Source organism: Eleutherodactylus coqui, chromosome 10, assembly GCF_035609145.1.
Source record: "Eleutherodactylus coqui strain aEleCoq1 chromosome 10, aEleCoq1.hap1, whole genome shotgun sequence".
Taxonomy (NCBI): Eukaryota; Metazoa; Chordata; class Amphibia; order Anura; family Eleutherodactylidae; genus Eleutherodactylus; species Eleutherodactylus coqui.
In genome coordinates, this window is record NC_089846.1 from 52,512,677 (window position 1) to 52,533,344 (window position 20,668).

Below are 20,668 nucleotides of genomic sequence, written 5' to 3' on the forward strand. Positions count from 1 at the left end.
CTGCATTTAAGGACGCAAAACTTTTTATTTCCATGGACAGAGCCATGTAAGGGCATTACAGATACAGCAATACCAAATGTGCTGCTTTTATTCATTTGTTTTTAAACAAAAAGAGAGAAAAGTGTGGAAAAAAGTTTTTTAAATTAATTTTTTAATTGAAAAAGGTGAAAAAAATTGTTTCTGTAGGAAACTTGAGCCTGTGATCTTATGATCACTCACATAATGCACTGCAGTACTTCTGTGCAGTGTATTCTCTACTTATTCACATTAAAAGCTATGGCAGAGTCAGAGGCCATTGACTGGCATCCGGTTGCTATGGCCACCCATCGGCTCTACATGATTAGATGGTGGAGGGGTGATGATGTCAAACGCGGGCATCGTGCACTTTTTGTTTGACTGGTGGATTTTGTTTGACTTAAAATCCATCGTTCAGCCACTGAAAGACTGAGCAAATACATTCCATTTGAATGTATTTTGCTCATCTTTCAAAATATTGCAGGATCCTCTCCCCGAGTCATGTTTACACTAGCCAGGAGGAGAGCGGTGGAATGTGTCAGCAGCTGTTTGCACAACTAGGAGTGTGTTTAAACACAGGTTGGGCTCTGCAAACAACTCATGCAGGCCCTTTTACATGCAATTGAAGATGATAAAGTGCTAATGGCTATTAATGGCCCGTAATACTTTACGCAAATAGATTGATAAATCTTTCAATCTTTCATTCATTTGAAAGATTATCTTTGCGTGCAGTAGCGTTAAAGTTGAAACTTGTGGGCCCCAGTGCAAAATCTGTAACAGGGCTCCCAAATATAATGCTTTATTCATAGTACTGGGCTTCCTATATGGAGAGGAGAGGCCTTATGGGCCACCTAAGGCTCCTGGGCGCGAGTGCAACCGCATCCCCTGCATCCTCTGCAGTTAGTTACGCCCCTGTTTGCGTGTAAAAGGGCCATTAATTATACATATGACAATTAGGATAGTCTTTCTGTTGCAAGATTTTCTCATTGTTGCTATTTTAATTGACAGTTGCAGTCTACAGGAGCGCACTAAACGTTGCATGCAACTCAATGGTCCAGAGTTATTAAGACAAGGATTTCATACTCCTAGCTTAATACAAAGTGTGCTGGCGTAAGATGCGTCTAGCTTATTAAGAGGTGCAGGCCTATTAATAAAAGTGGTGTATCTTTTCCAGGTCTGAAAGTGAAAACTGTTAAACATGATCTGTGATAGATTTGTACTATACAGTATATGCCAACTTCTGGTGTGAATTATAACATTCGCAAAATAAGATAGAAAGAAGTCATAAATTTTTATGCACAAAAGGCATTTGCCAAAATTTCTGACAAGCGCTTGAAAAATTACGATGAATGTGTTACTTTGGACATTAACTGTCTTCTAGCTTAATGCTTGATAAAGGGAGCCCAGTTTATGCCCCCGAAATGCGTTGCATTTACTCCCCTGTACTGTATGGATGTGTTTTTATATTTTGGCATTTAACTGTTTTTATACAAATATACTTTTTTATCTATTTTATTTTTGTTGTTTTAGTTCTAATATTCTTTTTATCAAATCTGGCAAATTGATGTACAAAGTGACTATTGTTATTTATCTCCAATAAACCCTATCAAGAATAGTCTTTTTATATTGTGTATTCCTGCCCTTGGACCACCCATGTGGACCACTCTATTTCCAGATATGGGAAGATGACGAAGGTCCATCCAGGACCTACACACCTCTCTGGTAGAGTAAGTATTCCATTTTACTCTTCCCCCTTCGGGTTACTGCACAGAGATTGTCCTTGAGCGCTTTCTGCCATGTTGTTTCTTTTTTTTCCTAACTATCCTCCAACTTGACAGAATTGTAAAATCACGCTATACAGCGCCTCAGACTTAGTTATTGTACTTGTGCAATTCTGGTAACAATTATCATGCAGTATATTTTGTGTAAATTTTCTAAAGTGAATCACAGGCCAGGATTACATGACCCTTAGCCCTTTCCAATCCAAATTGTATCCTGGTTTTCCTAGGGGGCTTACTCTTTTTCTGCCGTTACCCAATGGTACTATCTGCTGGCTAAAGCCAGTACTGCATGAGGTGACACCTTGGATAGGCTCTGACAGCAGAGAGGCTGGCAATATACAGTAAGAGAACCCCAACATCGGAGCTGTACAGCCTTAAATCATAATGTCTTCAGGCTTCAGACAGTGGATTGGAAAGGGTTAAAGATATTACAAAAAGTCTCTGTTGTATTACAACCTAGAATACTTATAGATTTTTGTCTTTACCTGACCAGTTCAATGAATCTCTCCCTTGAGGCGTCACTCACATCCTCATCATTTATTGCTAGAATCTGATCTCCCGAAAGAAGCTTGTTTTCTGATGGACCTCCTGAAATGAGAGGAAACTAAAATTCATCCACGAACGACATGATGTAGAAATATAGGTGCTTTCATACAGAACTTAAATGTTCCATTTTATACCTTCTCTGTGCATGCTCCACTACTGCTTTTTGTCTGACAAATACTAATACAAACTACTGACCAAAATACTGCAATGCGACTTAGGGCATCTTCACACGGGAGCGCAACTGCATTGCGCCCGAAAATTGCTTAAACGCCATTGCAAATGGTGGCAAGAGACGGAGAGGAAGCGGGAGCTCAGTGCACTGCTCCTGGCCCGGCTCACCTCCTCCCACTGCAGAGGGACAGCGTATATCGGCCGGGAGTGAAAACCCGGCTGATATACGCATGTCGGAATAAGCCCTTAGGGTGCTTTCACACCTGCATTGGACATTCCGCTTCCTGCTCCATTCAGGGAGCAGCAAAGGGAAATCTCGGAGCTAAACGGTTCCGTTTGTGGACGGAAGCAAACGGCACTGTGTGGACCCCATTGACTATATGTGTTTTTTTGCATGCGCATCAGTGTATTTTACTGTACTTCTTGCACCCCTTTGGTGAGGCAAGACCACAATGCTGGTGGTGGCAGAGGGGTAAGTATAGCTCTGTTTACTATTTTACTATGGACAGCTCTATTAAAGGGATGTTGTGTGGTAACGACACAACCCCTTTTAGTTTACACTTAACTAAAATCCCCAAGTCATTTTCCATGTCAGTTTTGCCCAGTGGTTTCCCATTTGGTGTGTAATAGTGACATGTATTTCCCTGCCCATGTGCAGAACCCTACATTTATTATATAAATTCCCTTAATACCAGTCAGTATGGTTTTTTTGTGTTATACCCAGAGGAAATCCACACATACATGGGGAGAATATGCAAACTCAATGCGGATGTTGTCTTTCATAGGATTTGAACCTAGGACCTCAGCGCTGCAAGGCAAGAATACTGCCCATATTTTACTGTACAATGTTTCTATCTAGGTTGTTAAAGGGCCACTCTGGCAAAAACACATTTTTCCATCCCTGCATTCCTCACCTGATTGCCTGTTACACTCTGGAGGTCTCCTCTATGTATTGCAGTCACTTCCATGCAGTGCAGCCTCCTGTCTGATGCTGAGATTTCTCTCTGCTTTTACTTTCACTATTCTGTGCTATCAATCCCATGATGCATCAGCACAACATCACATAATCAGCTAGAGTTTGTACGATCTCTGGCTGGAGGGAAGACACTGTCATTACCTTCTGTCTTCTGTATTCATCTAAATAAAGCACAAACTATAAGTATACAGTGAGGAGGACCAGCTGTAATCTCCTTTAATATAACTGTGTGACAAGAGCTGTGTGATCACCATCAGTAACTGTGATAGGAGTGTGTCCCCCTTGAAAGAGCATATGAGGTACACTCCATGCAATATCATCACATGTATGTTGACTGAGAAACTGACTAATTTGAAAATACATAAACCCAAGTAAATCTGAGCTGGTCAGAATTGAGATCTCATGACCCACCTAAGGAGAAAAAGGCCAAGAGTTTCAGATAGAAAGGAATAACTAACCAAGGTAATATTAGCAGGCTTGTATATACTGGCGGGCTAGTTACACGAATGAAAAAAGTCACCAGAGTGTCCCTTTAATAACTAGATTAAACAGAATAAGGACCAATATAGACGTTAAAGTTATTGGCCTACAACTAAGCCCATTCTACCTGACATGTAGTCCATAGACCCCCACAGATTAACTCAAAGTTGTAAGGGCTGTTTAAAGAACCGGAGAGCAGTGCAATTCGCAAAGTAGCTGTATCCCTATGGTGAAGAGCAACCATGGATACAGATCAGAGCAGGGGCTGAGTGATGGAGGCTGTTGAACTGAGAGAGCCCTGATGACCAGGGAGTGTGCAGTACTTGGGAGGATAGAGAGACTCTGTTTCCTAACCCAGAGACAGAGCAGGTGCTGTTAGGGTATTGACAGATGAGGGTGTTTTTGCTTGTTTTTGTGCTCGGCTTAATTATCACTTCTTTTTTTTGCGCCCTGCCCTATTTTATGCATATTTGCACACCAAAGAGCCCCATAGACGTCCATGGGGGGTGCGCAAACACGCACATCTGCACATTATTGGGCCACGCAAGTCTTATTTGGTGCATATTATGCACAATTATAGGCTGTGGGGATTTAACATATGCAGTAATTATGCATGTTCATGTGTATTTGCTGTGTACTTCATATTATGCGTGTAAAAAATACTTGCATACTACACGGCCCACATAAGCCTTTGTAATTGAGCCGTAAGGAGAGAAATAGCGGACTTTATTATAGAATGTTAAGCAACACTTGAGTACCAAACTCCCCTGCAATGTAATTAATATTTTCTGTCTAGTAAAAAGTTTATTTTGCTGCAACTAATTGACTCCGCCTTCGTCTTTCACCTTCGAACCATCATACAACAACAACCTGCTTCTTACAAGTGCTAGTAGGTGGTATAACTGTATATTTACTGGTATTTACTTTATTATTTGATCTGCCTTATTTATCTTTTTATCACTGAGTCACCATTTTACTTTTATACATATATATTGGGTTAAACTTAGTTTATATCTTTTTATACTATATATGCCTAGAGATATTTAGATTTAAAATATTTATTGGCACTGATGTATATTCCCTAAGCGTTTCTACTCCAGGTTAAAAAAAAAATCGCAAGTCAATACTTCTCATATGAACTGCATGTGGGATTTCAGATGTCTCATGGGGACAAAGTGTCAAGAGACTAAGGGCTTCAACCGATGAGCATATGTTTCAATATGCTCACTCCTGCGCAATGTATTTGCATAGCGAACGAGTGTATTTTGGGACTTTTTCGTGTGCAAATACACACAAAATAGATCAGGCCCTATTTTCTTTGCCCAGAAAAACAACGGGCGCAAAACAAAGTGAGAGAATGAACCAATTGAAATCATTTGGTTCTACTTTCTGCACATGTGGGCGGGATTTTCTTTGTACGCAAAATCACGGTAAAACACGCTCGTCTGTCGAAGTCCTAATACTGTGTGAAAAAACCTTGAAATAAAAATCATTTGATATACAAAAAAAACCAATATGCAAAATAATAATCAATATGGAATTCACACTATCATAAAATATGCAAACACATCATGCGTAATTGTGAGACTAATTAGACTATTCATAAGATGCAGAATTTCTAATAGTCCCAAATTGACCCTGTGAGATGAATCAATTAATTTTAGGTTCATGAATAGAGATGAGTGAGCGTACTCGGAAAAGCACTACTTGCTCGAGTAATTTGCTTTATCCGAGTATCGTTGTGCTCGTCCCTGAAGATTCGGGTGCCAGCACGGAGCGGGGAGCTGCAGGGGAGAGCGGGGAGGAACGGAGGGGAGATCTTTCTCTCCCTCTCTCCCGCCCGCTCTCCCCTGCTCCCCGCTGCGACTCACCTGTCAGCCGCAGCGGCACCCGAATCTTCAGGGACGAGCACAGCGATACTCGGATAAAGCACATTACTCGAGCGAGTAGTGCTTTTCCGAGTACGCTCGCTCATCTCTATTCATGAACTATAAATGACCATGAATGCAGCAAAAAAACAACAACACACAAATCTAAAATTTAATAACCACAAATAAAATAAAATCATTGAGTTGCAATAAATAATGTAAAAAGTACACAGAACAAAGTGAATATAAAAATGCATAAAAAAAATTGGACTATACCAAAGAATTCATCCCAATTTGCTAAATATTAAAAGATTAGAAAAATGATCACATTTCATATTAAAAAAATATATAAACTGTCACCAGTTACATAAAAACCTTTTGATAAAGAAAATCATACTAATTACTAGTAAAGAAACAAAAAAGACCACTGTCACTATACCACTTTAGTAAATGTTTAATGTAGTACACTCATATTTTTTTTATATAATTGTGTATAAAAAATCTGACTATACCCCAAGAAATCTTAGAATTCATGTTTTCAACCTTTCCATTTTTTTTCTTATGGCCTCTGGTATTATCTACCTTCGCCTGCTATCAGGCTTGGTCAGTGCCATGTCCTCCTGGATCCTGCTCCTACCATTCAAGTTGCAGCTCAAACCATTGTTCTAGCTGCAGCCCAAGCCTCCACTCATAATGCAGCAAAGGCAGATATTTTGCCAGGTCACGGTTCACAGCAGGACAGTTCTGGACCGTAACTTTCTTTACTGCCACATTAAGAGGGAAACCAAAACAGTTATGCCAAGGCTTTGTGGACCAATGCCTAATTCACTTTGAACTGCAAGGCTACCAGTTCCCTACAGATAGGGCTAAATTGGTCTTCATTGAGCCCCTGCAGGCTGGAGAAGGCTTGGTACAGGCAACCCCAGTCTGGGAGCAAGATGATCCAGTCTCTGGAAATCTGCAGTTCTTCTTGGCTACTTATTGCAAGGTGTTTGAGGAAACTTGATGAGCCTCCTGTACATTATCTGCATCTATACCCGAGTTCTATGTCAGAAGGTCAGTATGCCAGCTCCTGGCTTCTGAGCAAGCATGGAATGATGAGCTCTCAAGGCTGCTTTCTCAGAAGGTCTTTCAGGGGCGAATCAAGGAAGAGCTTGCCAGTCATGATCTACTTGCCATTCTAGAAGACCTCATCTCTCTCTCTGCCTGAACTGATATCCAGTTTCCGGAACACTTTGTGCCTTCTTCTCCTGAGTCTTATGAATAGCCTATGGAAGTGAAAAGAACCAGACTAACTCCAGAAGAGCAACATAGGAGACATTCTGCAAACATGTGCGTATATTGTGGTGCCCAGGGTCATTGTTTGTGTGTATGCCCTTTAAAGCAAGGATTAAAGCTAGTGCTAAGGCTCAGTTGGAGAACCTGCCCTAGGCAATAAGGATTCCACTCTGAAGGTTCTCCTTCTGGTCACTGTGTCCTTTGATGACATTCAGTCACTCAGATTGAACCTACCTAGGCTCTGGTTTTGCTGAGAACCTCATTGTCCAGATCATTGTTACATGATGCAACATACCCACAGTTCCACTGAAGTAGCCTCTGTCAATAACTTTTGCCAACGGCAAACCACTTCCAGTTGTCTTCCAGCATTTCACAGCATCTTTGACCCCGAAAGTGTATCTTCTCCATGTCGAGAAGATCTCTTTTAATGTTCTCTCTAGTTCTTTCAACTTTCAAGTTCTGCTACTCAGCCATCCATAGCTTCATCTACACTGTCCTGTAATCGATTGAGGTACTGTCATTTATACTGCCTGAATTTTGTTTCTGCAGCCCAGAAGATCCAATTGCCTAAAGAACAGCCTGGTCTGTCTGTTAAATATGCAGTTTATGCCGGTGTCTTTAGAAAAAATGAAGCTGAGATGTTGCCTGCACATTGGCCATATGATTGCACTATTGATTTTCTTCTTGGGACATGACCCTTAGTGGTCAGATTTATCTATTATCTCCTCTTAAGACTGAGGCCAAGTCAGCATACATCAAGGAAAACCTGGAATAAGGTTTTTTATGAAAATTTTCAGCACCTGCTGGAGTGGAATTCTGCTCTGTAAAGAATTTAAACTGATCAGTATCCATAATCGTGATGAATAGAAGACTACCTTCAACACTCCTGATGGGGACTACGAGTACCTAGTCATGTTCTTTGGACTCTGCAATGCTCTGGCTGTTTTCCAAGAGTTTGTAAATTATATTTTCTGAGGTCTAATGTACAAATGCATTGTTTACCAAGATGACATCTTAATAGTTTCTCCTGACCTGAGTGACTACACATCATAGACTCCTGAAAATGTTACTACAGTGTCTCCAAATTAATGGACCATAAACCAAGTTGGAAAATGTCGTCTTTTTAAACAATCCAGTCAGCCTTTCTGACGGATAACCTCTTGGACACTGTTCTCTGATTAGATTCAGAGAAGCTGTCTGTGGTTTTTAAATGGTCTAGACCACAGGGACTGAATGTGATCCAGCGTTTTTCACAAAGTACTATCAATTTATTCCGCATTTATCCTCCTTCACCGCTCCAATCTTTGCACTCACTGGAAAAGGCGTAAAAGCCGTGGAGTGGACTAAAGAAGTGGAGGAGGCTTTTCAGAAACTAAAGCTAGCCTTTTTACAGCCCCTCTTTTCCACTGACCAAATGTCAGAAAAACTTTTTATCTTGAGAATTACACACCCTCCTTTGAAGCTGGAGCCATTTTTTTATTAGAGGATTACCAAAGGACAAAATGTTTTATATGGATTCTTTTTTAAAGCCTTTTCTTCTACTAAAAAAAATTATTCCATCGTTGAAAGAGAACTTTTGGTAATGAAATTGGTCCTCGAGGACTGACAGCATCTACTGGAGGAGACCAATCATCCAGTCAATATCTACACTGACCACAAAAAATTAACATACTTATAGTCAGCCCAACATCTAAATCCCCATAACATCTAACAGTCATTGTTCTTTGCACAGTTTCATTTTTGTCTGCACTTAAGACCTACTGATAAAAACATTAAGGTAGATACTCCTTCTCAGTCATTTGATGTTGCTGAGTTTTGTCCAGAACCACAATAGCTCAACTCATCTCAGTGAATCCCCTACACTTATGGGACTTTGCACCTGGAAAAATGTTTATCCATGCTGCACAGTGTCCTTGAATCCTGTCCTTGAGAAATGATTCCAAACCAATTCCAATTAAGAAGATTAATATTTCTCTCATAACTATTTGTGGCCCTCATTATCTAAAGATATGCGTGAATAAGTGACTGCCTCTCAGACTTGTGCCAAGAATGAATCATCTCATCAGCACCCCGCAGATTTATTGTTTCCATTTCCCGTGCCTGAGTTTCCCTGAAGGCATATAGTCATGAACTTCATCATCGGGCTATTTCATCATCGGGCTACCCAGTTTCTCAGATTTTTCAGTTGGGATTTGGCAAGCCTGATTTGGGATCTGAACAAAATCAAATGGGAGGATGACTATTTGCTTTTGACACTTGATGTGTCATCCCTTTATTCTCATATTAGTTACCAGTTAGTATTAGCAGCCACCAAACTCTATATGGATTCAGTCAATAAGATTCTCCCTGAGCAAATAGACATTCTCATCAAAGGCTTAGAATTCATTCTAACCCATAATGTGTTCATTTTTGGAAATCGGCTAAACTAGCAACATTGTGGTACTGCAATGGCCCCTAGCTATGCAAACCTCTTTAGGGTGAAGTCAGACAAGTGTTTTTTTGCATGCAGCTATGTACTCAAGAAAAGCGCGTCTGATATAACCATTAGTTCCCTATGATGTGTTCAAATGTCTGTCTTTTACAGGCGTAAAATCTTTGCACTTGCAAAAGATAGGACATGTGTGCAGTGACAAGGTCCATACTGCACATAAAGATTCTCCCCAGGAAGTTCCCTCATCACTGAACACTGTGACAACACTGTCACAGTGTTCAGTAATGATGGGGCTCCCCGCGCGGACAAAAGAATCCCCTGCCATGGCTGTGGCAAAGGAGCACCATCTTCTCTCATTGCTTTCAATGGGCCAGGGATGCAGCCGGCCCCATTGAAAGCAATGGGCTGCAGGCAATTCCCGCAGTGATTTTTGGGGAAGGGTTTGAAATATAAGCCCTTCCCTGAAAATCATCCCTAACTTGTGTAAAAAATATATACTCACTTCTCTGCCGCTGTCTGGGCTCCAGCACGTCTTGTCGCTTAGGTCACCGGCACTGTTCTGAAGCTCTTTCAGCAGGTGGGGATTTAAAAGTCCCCACCTCCAGAAACGGCTGTGCCTGACTGGCTGAGCACTGATCCAATCACAGGCAGCGCTCAGCCAATCAGACCAGCACTTTCTGGAGGTGGGGATTTTTAAATCCACGTCTGCTGAAAGAGCTTCAGAACAGTGCCAAGGAGCCAAGCTACAAGACGCTCTGGAGCCCCGACAGGGGCGGAGAGGTGAGTATATATATATTTTTTTTATTTTTACACATGTTAGTGATGATTTTCAGGGAAGGGCTTATATTTCTAGCCCTTCCCCAAAAATCACTGCAGGGATTGCCTGCATTCCATTGCTTTCAATGGGGCCGGTGGCTGTAGCGCCAGCCCCATTGAAAGCAATGGGCAAGGACACATGGTCACACGCATTTTGCTAATGTGTGGAGTGCTTTGTTTTGCACACATACATGCGCAAAAAAACGCTTGTCTGACTGAGCCCTTATGGTGCATTTTAAAACAACATACATCTATAAATTGCCATTTTTTGGTAAAAGTATACTTTATTAGAGAGATTATATTGATTACTTGTTAATCATTTGGAAAGGTAGTAAACATGCGGAGTTTGTGGAGTCTCTTAATGCCAATGACTGGGGCCTATTCTTTTCATCCTACATTGATACTGAGAAAGTTATTTATATAGACATGGAAATAGTACAATATATGGAGAAAATTTTAGCTAGCACTCGTTTCAAAACTGTAGGCTCCAATGATCATTTAAAATTATAGGAGGGTGCATTATAATGGACCAAGAATATTCCTTTTACTCAATTCTACAGTATTAGAAAGAACTGTATCAAGACATCAGACTATATAATACAATCTAGGCATATAGCTAAAAATTTTGAAAAGAAGGGGTATGCTAAAAACAAATAATCAGATCAGCATATAGTGTCAGTCTACAAAGAAGACAAAGCAAGTGTCTTAAGACATGTGCAGCCGTCATTCCATTCATTTCAATGGGGCTGATGGAAATAGTCAAGCGCTTGTACTCAGCAATCTCTAGCAGCTCCATTGAAAATGAATGGCACAGCATTGAACATGTGCAACCTTCAGTCCATTCAACCTCCTCTTCACTGTGGGGGGTAAAGAATCTCGCAGTGAGGAGAAGGGGAGACACTCGTATAAAGAAATACTGGCAGCATACCCGGGATGCAGTTAACACTGAAGACTTTTATTCTCCCATCACCACACAGAACAGCGACGTTTCGGCTGAAGAGCCTTCCTCTTCAGCCGAAACGTCGCTGTTCTGTGTGGTGATGGGAGAATAAAAGTCTTCAGTGTTTACTGCATCCGGGTATGCTGCCAGTATTTCTTTATATGATTGAATCTACTGAGGCGTGGGTTTGAAGCTTCCCTCTGGCAACTGCATAAAGGTCTAGCCCTAAATAGGGCAGAAAATTGATTTTGCTGCTGACACTTCTTTTTTGCGAGAAGGGGAGACACAGGACCCCTGTGCTTGGGATCGGTAGGAACCTCAGTGGCAAGACTCCCACCCATCAGACTTTTATCACCTATCCTAGAGATAGGTAATTAAAAGTTGATTCTGGTACAGCCCCTTTAAATTTCAGACTTTGCATCTAAATGTTATTGAAATGGTATAGGGACATAGTGCTTTTTTTTGCTCTTTACTAGCAATATGTATAGGATTATCCCAATTTTTCTTGCTGCATTTAGGGTTCTCCGTAGTTTATGCTCCTAAAATGAAATGATTTGTTACTATATCAATTGGGGACTATTATAAATATGGAATTTTATAAATCCTCTAATTGGTGCATTTCCATCTTTTTGGGAGTTCGAATTCGATGTTTATTACTTTTTTGTATGGTTTTCTTTTCTATTTTGTATGTATGTATTTTGTACATTGCAAGTTTTTATTTTAAGGTTTAATCGTACAAAATTAGTCTTTTGACCCCCTTGTAACTATGGACTCTTATTTTTACCTGATGAAGGCTCTGATCTGGAGCAGAAATGTATTTTGCCTGACTATGTTTATGTTTGGAATAAAATGATTTTTTTAACATTTCTTCAGATGCCTTATTGCATTGTAAAGTCTTGGACCAGTGCTATATTTGCTTGTCAATTTTGCTAGTAAATGCAGGTGGTACTTCAGAAAATATTGCTTTAGAGGTTCTTACCCTAAGTTTGCAGCTGAGGTCCCTTAAAAAGTTGAAAAGCACCTTTCGTCTATGTCTAACTTTGCCATTTGCACCATAATCGCTGGGTCCCTACCAGCTTATCACAGTAATCTGTTAGCCTGATCTAAGATGCGTCGAACTCCAGACCCAGGAAGACAACACACAGCTCAACTATACTGGGCTTTTTGACAAATTACCCTGCCCGTCCCCCTAATAATTCAGTCTCCCAGCCTGCTTACTGTAGCAGATAATCCTCAATTGGTCAGAAGATGTGTCTTGCTACAGCAGTCCTAACCCTGAGTTGGCATTCCCCCATCCGCCAACTTTGCAAACTTGCTAGGGTGTGCCAACAAGCACTAGCCTCCCCGATGCTGTTCCTCCTTCTTCTGTCACCCAGCTAGCTGCCGTATCATCCTGCACCTTCATCATACACCCCCAGATCTGCCCCTATGAATGATTGCTCATCAAGTAGTAAACTCTTTTCCATGGATCTTAGTGTTGTTAGCCAGTGGCGTTACTATAGGGAATGCAGTTGCTCCCAGGCCCAGGACCCTTAGGGGGGCCATAAGGCCTATCTTCTCCATATAGTAAGCCTAGTAGTATGAATACAGCCTTATATTTGGGGGCCCAGTTACAGATTTTGCATTAGGGCCCAGGAGATTCAAGTTACACCTCTGTTGCAAGCTGCCCATTTAGATCCAGGATCTGAGTTTCCAAATGTTGAACATGCACACATCTCATACAGCAGTATGCACCTTTGATTGGCTGTTCAAGGGCTGCATTCAACTACACATTATATACACTTGATAGCATTGTCAATCATGTAGCATATTCTGATTAATGGGGAAAGTCCAGATAAATTAAATCAAAGTAATTTATCCAAGTGATAAACAAGAAATAATACACTTGGTGCATCAATATTCTCCCATTCAGACACCTGGAAATCCAAAATCATTCACAGTTTGCAGCAAAAATGACCTTTATTGTTGCATTGAGAGAATTTATACACTCGTCTTTACTACTCATTCCAATTTCTTATTAGTTCAGCTGCAGTCCCTTTTCATAATAAGGAGATTTATACTCATGCAGCAATATAAAGCCCTTATGAGTCAGAAGCACTTAATAGTTTGACAATTAAAGTATGATTCTTGGCCTAATTGGCCAAAATAATGCACTGATTATTAATTGGTATTATACTAGCTAAACTGGCTCAGTTTCAATCCATATAGAGTTACAAGAAAAAGCAGGAGAACCCTTTGAAATTGCCGGGATTTCTGCATTCATTACTAATAAAATATGCTCCAATTCTTAATTAATCACAATTCAAAATAAACTAATAACATATAACAAATAGTGATGCTTCTCTTTTATAGAACATATTGAGTAAACTATCACAGGGTAGAAAGAAAAAGTAAGTGAACCCTTCAATTTGATAGCCTGTTGTTCCCCTTTTTAGCAGCATTTACCTTCAGCTAACATTTCCTGTAGCTGCAAATTAGATTTGTGCAATCAGTTAATTATCATTTCTGGGGTGCCTTGTATACACAATCCTCTTCAGGTCTTGTCACAACATCACACTAGGAGTCTGACTTAGCTTTTCAACCATTCTTTAGTTAGCTTATCTGTGTGCTTTAGATCATTGTCCTGTCGCATCACAGGCCTCATGTCCATGGCACGCGCGGATTCCGTGCAGGGAATCCCGCACGGAATCAAGCACTGCCCGTGGCCAGTGTGCCCTGCTTACCTGCATTCCCAGGCAGTGGTGTCCACGCAGATAGATCCCTCCACTTCCAGGTTTACTGTACTGCACTTGGTCCTCACGGCTCCCTGCAGACATGCGCAATACAAGTTTTGTTTTCTTTTAAATCTCCTCCGTAGCACATCTGCAGTGTCAGCTGCGGGTGTGCCACGGATTGGACAGCTTCCTTTGACTCTAATGGAAGCCGTCAAAGTCGCATGATTTAATCCATTTGTAGATGCGCATGCATCACTATGGGCGGCTTTATTTCCGGATCTCCTGTGTGGGTGTCTCGTGCAGATTCCGCAAATCAAATTTGCCCATGGACATTTGGCCACACTAAGTATCTTCAGTTTGTGGTCATGGGCTATTGCTCTTATATTATCCTGTAAAAGGTTTTGATACATCATACAATTTGTCTATAATTGTGATTTAGTGTTCCTTTACACGGAATACATAATCGCCCAACTATTACTCCTGAGCTTTACCTAGGAGCGATAGTTATTCAATGAATGGAGGCGGAGCGAACTTGGGTCGTTCTGGTCCAGTCCACTTCCATTCACAGTAAACAGGAGTCGCTCAAACATTGAGGGGCCCCTGTTTACACAGCTCAACAGTTGCTTGGTTTTTAGTTCTGGTAAAAACCAAGCAACTCCAATAAGTGAGCACTTTCTCGATCAGTGGCCTGTTGGCAGCTGTGTGTACACATGACTATTATCACCTGAATTCGCTGTTTCCAGCGAGAATTTGGGCAATAATTGCCACATGTAAAGGTACCTTGATGTAAAAATCAGATCAAAATCAAATAAGAAATAAATGCAGAAAACAGATAATTCCAAAGGGTTCACTTCCTTTGTCTTGCAGCTAAATATTTGTAAAGACAAAACAGCAGAAAGGAGCAGCACATTGAAGATCAGACCTTGATGAAGGGTGTTATACATTAAATCCAAGAAAAGTTGCAACAATCCATGAAGTGCTGCAAATCCCTAGTCAGAGTCCTTTCTGGAAGGTTCTCCACCAAGAATAGAAAAATATCCTGACCAAAAATCATAAAAGTTGATCCATCACAAGGCTGTTATACAGCGGTGGACTTTTTCAGGAGTCCAAAATTTGAAGCTATCTCCAGATTTTAACAGTCGGCTGGGAAGATTGAGATTTTTTTTTTGTTCAATAAACACAAAACTCCCAAAGCATTAATATTTTTGAACATTTCTTCGCAATTTAATTTTTGTGTTTCTAAACTTCTTGAGGATAATGTGTGTATATATGGAGGGGAAGTACCAATCACAGCATAGCTTACATTTCTTATACTGCTCTTGAAAAATGAAAGTTGCACTATGATTGGTTCTTATGGGCTACAATGACAGTTTTACTTTTAGAAAGTTTAATAACTCTAGCCCATAGTTTTTAATTACAGCAGAGCAGAGCTGGTTCATTTAACCCTTTCCAATCCACTGTCTGACGTCTGAAGACATTCTGATTGAAGGCTGTACAGCTCCAATGTCAGAAGACGTCCGGCAGGGTATTCTTACTGTATATTACTGGCCGCTCTGTTGTCGGGGGCCACTCCAGCATGTCCCATGCTGCAGTACTGGCTCTAGCCAGCAGATGGTGCCATTGTATAATGGCAGAAAGAAAAAGCCCCATAGGAAACCCTGAATCCAAAATTGGATTGCAAAGGGTTAATAGGCAACGCGATTTTTGTGTCTAAGAAAAGTTTATTTGTTCCTGTTAGCTTATTGTAAAGTATAATGGAAAATATCTTTTATTTCAAAAAAATTTTGCTTTTGTAGTCAGGACATGATAATTATAATTAAAAATATAGGATTTTGAATTTCAAGTTGTTCAAGGACATACGCAGTGAGAAAAGAAATTACTTACAATCATTAGCCAAAGTCATTATACAATGCAGAGTATGTCCATACAGTTCACAATTAATGAAAATGTCTGGTTCTTTTTGATTGACGATTGTGTACTTGGTCACTTTGATGTACCAGCCCCCAGATGTAGTCGCCCATCATATTCTCCTTGTATTCTCCTTGATATCGACGCTCAAACTGCTGCATATCTTGGTGAAACCTTTTTCCTTGTTCCTCGGAGTATGCTCACTTTATGTAGATGAGAATCCAGGATATGAACCTTGAGCAACATCCTGCAGCCCATAGAGTGGTGTTTCTTCACCATCATTTCCACCAACTCCACATAGTTGTCCTCTTTGTGATTTCCCAAGAACCCATGAACCACGACAACAAAACTGTTCCAAGCTGCTCTCTGTACTTCTGTGAGCATGTCTGGAAATGTCGGACATTCTATGATCCTCTTGATTTGTGGTCCCACAAAGATGCTAGCTTTTACCTTGGCCTCAGAGAGCCTCGGGAAGAAGTTTAGTAAATGTTTCATCAGTGTAGATTCTTTATCTAGAGCTGGGATAAACTGTTTCATAAGCCCCAGTTTTATGTGAAGATGTGGCATCAGAATCATCTTAGGATCTACTACGGTTCCCATTTGACGTGGCTTCATCCAACAGTCAATAGGTTCAGGCCAGTCTCGTCAATGGTAGTGTTCAGTTTTGGCTCTGCTTTCCCAAAGACAAGGATAGTAAGGAAAATTTGTGAAACCACCTTGAAGACCCATTAGGAAAGCAACTATCTTGAAGTCTCCAATTACCCCCCGACCATACTGATCGTACTTCAGAACGTGCAATAGGAATTTGACTCTACTGTACTCCTCCTTGAGATGTGCATAGTGAGCCACTGGAAGGGATTAATGAACAGAACCAGACTTTTTCATTAATTGTGAACTGTATGGACATACTCTGCATTGTATAATGACTTTGGCTCATGATTGTAAGTAATTTCTTTTCTCACTGTGTATGTCCTTGAAACATTCGAAATTCAAAATCATATATTTTTAGCTATCGATGTACTGAACACAAAAGCAAACTTTTTTTCGAAATGAAAGGTATTTTCCATTATACGTTATAATAAGCTAACAAGAACAAATAAACTTTTCTTAGACACAAAAATTACATATTTTTTCTTTGACTAGTGAATCAGTTAAGAATATCCATACGTTCAATATTTGCATATATTTTAGTGCTGCTGCATCTCTGTGTTGGCTTTTGCAACAGACATGCACTTGCACACTCATTTCACTATGTTAAGAGAAAATAATTACTATGTAGAAAAGAAAATCCTAATAAATAAACAGTAGACACTAGTAAATGGCTGAGAATAATAGGAATATTGAATTACTGATATTCCAGTTTCACCTGAGATGACAGATCGTACTACAACAGGGCGTGCACTGCCAGCAACAAATCCAAAGCCAACTCCAGGATGGCGCACAATGATGACCTTACGTACAGACTGAGGGGTCAGTTGACCACATTCCATAGCACACTTCCACATCACATGACTGTGCAAAGAAAGAGGAAAAGATCATGTTTTAATGAATCATTTACAACAAATTAGGAATTATGTACAACCATATATAGTATATATAAAAAGGCTGATTGAGTACTGATAATTTTAAAAAAATGATATTATTAATGTTTATATACTTATTTTCCTTTTTCCCATTTCCTTCATGCCACCTTCCCTTTCTCGGTTTTAACTTAAAGCGACTCTCTGTTTTTTCTGGACCAGAGGGTGCATGGAATATATCAAGTCTAGATGGTTATCTTGGCCATTCCTACGTTCTTTCGGTTCTGGATGGTGTTTTTGGGCAGCCAAAATGGCCGCAGCTATTTTCTAACTGTACTGCTCTGTGATTGGCCAGCACTGATCACAGGAGCAGCATTGGCCAATCACAGGGAAGGTATAGTGCACTTATAGTCATAGCAATACCAATGCACTATGTCTGATTTGGTACCCTAAAGGTGGTCACTGCCATCTTGGCTGCCTGAAAGCGGAAACTAAAACTTGCAGAAAGGAAAGAACTCTGAGAAGTTCAGCTACAGGTAATATATCCCCTCGACCCTCTGGTCCCGGGACAGAATTTTGTTCTAAAATCTTGAGGGCCACTTGAATAGACATATATCTTTTTAAAACCCTACCATGTACCTATTGTCATATGTAATGGCAGGAGCTTCCAGGCCATAGTGCAGAAAGCTACAGGAATACTGCCGCATTGACCTTCATGATAGATTCTCTTTGAGGATGCACTCGTACGTGACAATAATGCTGCAGATCTTCCGCAGTGGGATTGGCTGCAGAAAATCCCCAGCGTTTTACAGTATCATCCGTATGTATAAGATTTCAAACCTGCGATGCGGATTTTAAATTAGCAGCACGTCAATTTAGGGCTTTGTCAGACAGATATATATGCGCCATGTATTGACGGAATTAGCAATACACAGGAAATAGAACCCATTGAAGTTTTTTGTGCAGCAGGCTCTGCTCTATCTTTCTGTGTATTTGCAGAGCCTATGGGCACCTATGGGAGGTGTGCAATTCAGTGCAAAAGAACACATTTTGACCTCATTAGGCTAATTAGCCTTTTAAATCAGGTCACGGTAAAGGATAGGGGCAGGGTTTTTTTCCTTAGGGCGGCTTCACATGAGCGTGTTTTTGTGCGTGCATACGCATGCACAAAGACACGCGTCTCTTACATCCAATGCATTCCCTATGGTGTGTTCACATGTCTGTGTTTTACAGGTGTGCGCCTGTAAGGATAGGTCATGCGTGCACCATAGGGAATGCACGCATTGCCTTCAATGGAGCCGTGGCTACTGCCGGCGGCTACATTGAAGGCAGTGGTCTTCCGGCACCCCTTAATTGTTTTCAGGGAAGAGCTTTAAATATAGGCTCTTCCCTGAAACACAACCATTTTAGTGTAAAAAAAAAAAATATATATACTTACCTGTTCGCCGCTGTCGTGTCCCCCGCAGGGATGAAGAACACATCTGTCACATCTGTGACAACTGCGGTAGGGAATTCTTTATTTAGAATTCCTTTGTCGCATCTGTCACAGATGTGACAGGTGCAGCAGGGAATTCTTTATTCACCGCAGGGATGAAGAAAACATCTGCCACATGTGGGGGACACTGCAGCAGTGGACAGGTAAGTATATTTTTATTCATTTATTTTTTTACACTAAAATTATTGTTTTTCAGGAAATAGGTTATATTTAAAGTTCTTCCCTGAAAAACAATTAAGGGGCGCCGACCATTGCCTTCAATGGAGCCGCCGGCAGCAGCCACAGCTCCATTGAGGGCAATGGGCACCGACCTGAATTCACGCGTGTTTGTGCACGTTCGTTGGTGCGCACTTTTGTGTGCACCTATGTACGGCACATGCACATGCTTGTGTGAAGCCAGCCTTAGGCTGTATTCTGCTACTAGGTCGCACAGTGGGGTCCTGTGCATCAAGCCTGATGTGCGGCTTTTGATGTAGAATTGAAAATGGCAGAATTCTACTGGCAATACCACATCAAAAACCGCATTCAGCATTCGGATTTTGGTGCAGGATCTTCTGCATAGCAAATTCTGCTGGGTGTTGCAGAAATTATCTGCTCATATCAAAGTCCCCTATAGCCACATTAAAATTGGTAAGCCCTCCCGGGAACGTCACTTTCTTAGGGCGGCTTGAGATGCAATGCGCAGATAATAGAACCCATGTTCTCAATGCCGAGTCCATCCGCAGTACAGAAAAGACGGCAATAGATCAGGTAAGCACGGACGCCTTTGCCAGAGCCGGATTCCGCATGCGGAATCTGGCTCTGCCGTGTGCAGGAGGCTTTAGTCCAGTTTCAGATGAACATGTTGTCCCATGACCATAAAGTGGATGCATTCACAGGTTGAATTATGGATGATATGCCATGCGTATGTCATGAGTATATCATCAGCATTTGCTCTAGTTTACATGTGTATTTGAATAAGCTGGATATGGCTTCATATTCTGGACATATTTTTCTTCTGTATTTTGTCTGTATTACATGTGTATTGTAATCAGTTTTTTGGAAATTGCCTATACTGTCAATGATGTTAAAACACGAATGCATTTTCTTTCTTTAAACTATTGAGGCCTGTTCTAGGTGTGGTATAGAGTGAAATTATCTGATTTATTACATGCCTTCTTAATAACCCCTTATTGATATGGCATATGTTGGACCAAAGGCTGTATTTACATAGTGGAGTGTGATCTTGTTCTGCAAAAATAGTACTGTTTTTGTGTGTCTTTTTTTCTATGCATGTGCGATGTGTTTGTCATTAAACCATGTAATTTGCATCAGATTTTCTTGAATTTTTCACACGCTTTGCACATTAAAATGACTACTAAACCCGAATTATGCCATTAAAGTTACAACCTGCTGTTAACAATCAGCTTCATGAGGCAAATGAGAAAAAGTTACTAGAGAAGGTCTGACGGAACAGACAAAATGGCAAAAAGGTTCAGAGTCTGTACCAACTCTACAAACTACTGTTAAAGGAAAAAATAGTTGATACTATAGAAAGTGAAAGTATGTAAGTCTTCCAGGTGCTGCCTTTGAAGAGAAATAGCAGAAGAACAGGCTCTATAAAGATAATGCAGAAAAAGTCATTGGAGAAATGATGCCCCCTAAGTCAGCAAAAATTGGAGTTATATTGTATTATGTCCCATCCATAGTTAAAAGGGAATGTGCTGCGGTAAAATATAATACATCCAAG

The 20,668-nt window shown here is 40.6% G+C and overlaps 1 protein-coding gene across 1 annotated transcript in view; it reads right to left on the reverse strand.

Annotated features, from left to right (window-relative positions):
- The window catches only part of FRMPD3 (FERM and PDZ domain containing 3), a 93,468-nt gene extending 76,039 nt beyond the window's left edge, over positions 1–17,429 (reverse strand). The window contains exons 1-2 of the mRNA XM_066582039.1: positions 17,291–17,429; positions 2,282–2,384 (exon numbers count right to left, since the gene is read on the reverse strand). Of these exons, the coding sequence (XP_066438136.1) occupies positions 2,282–2,384; positions 17,291–17,429 (242 nt within the window). The remainder of the gene's footprint in view (positions 1–2,281; positions 2,385–17,290) is intronic.
- Positions 17,430–20,668: the final 3,239 nt, after the last annotated feature.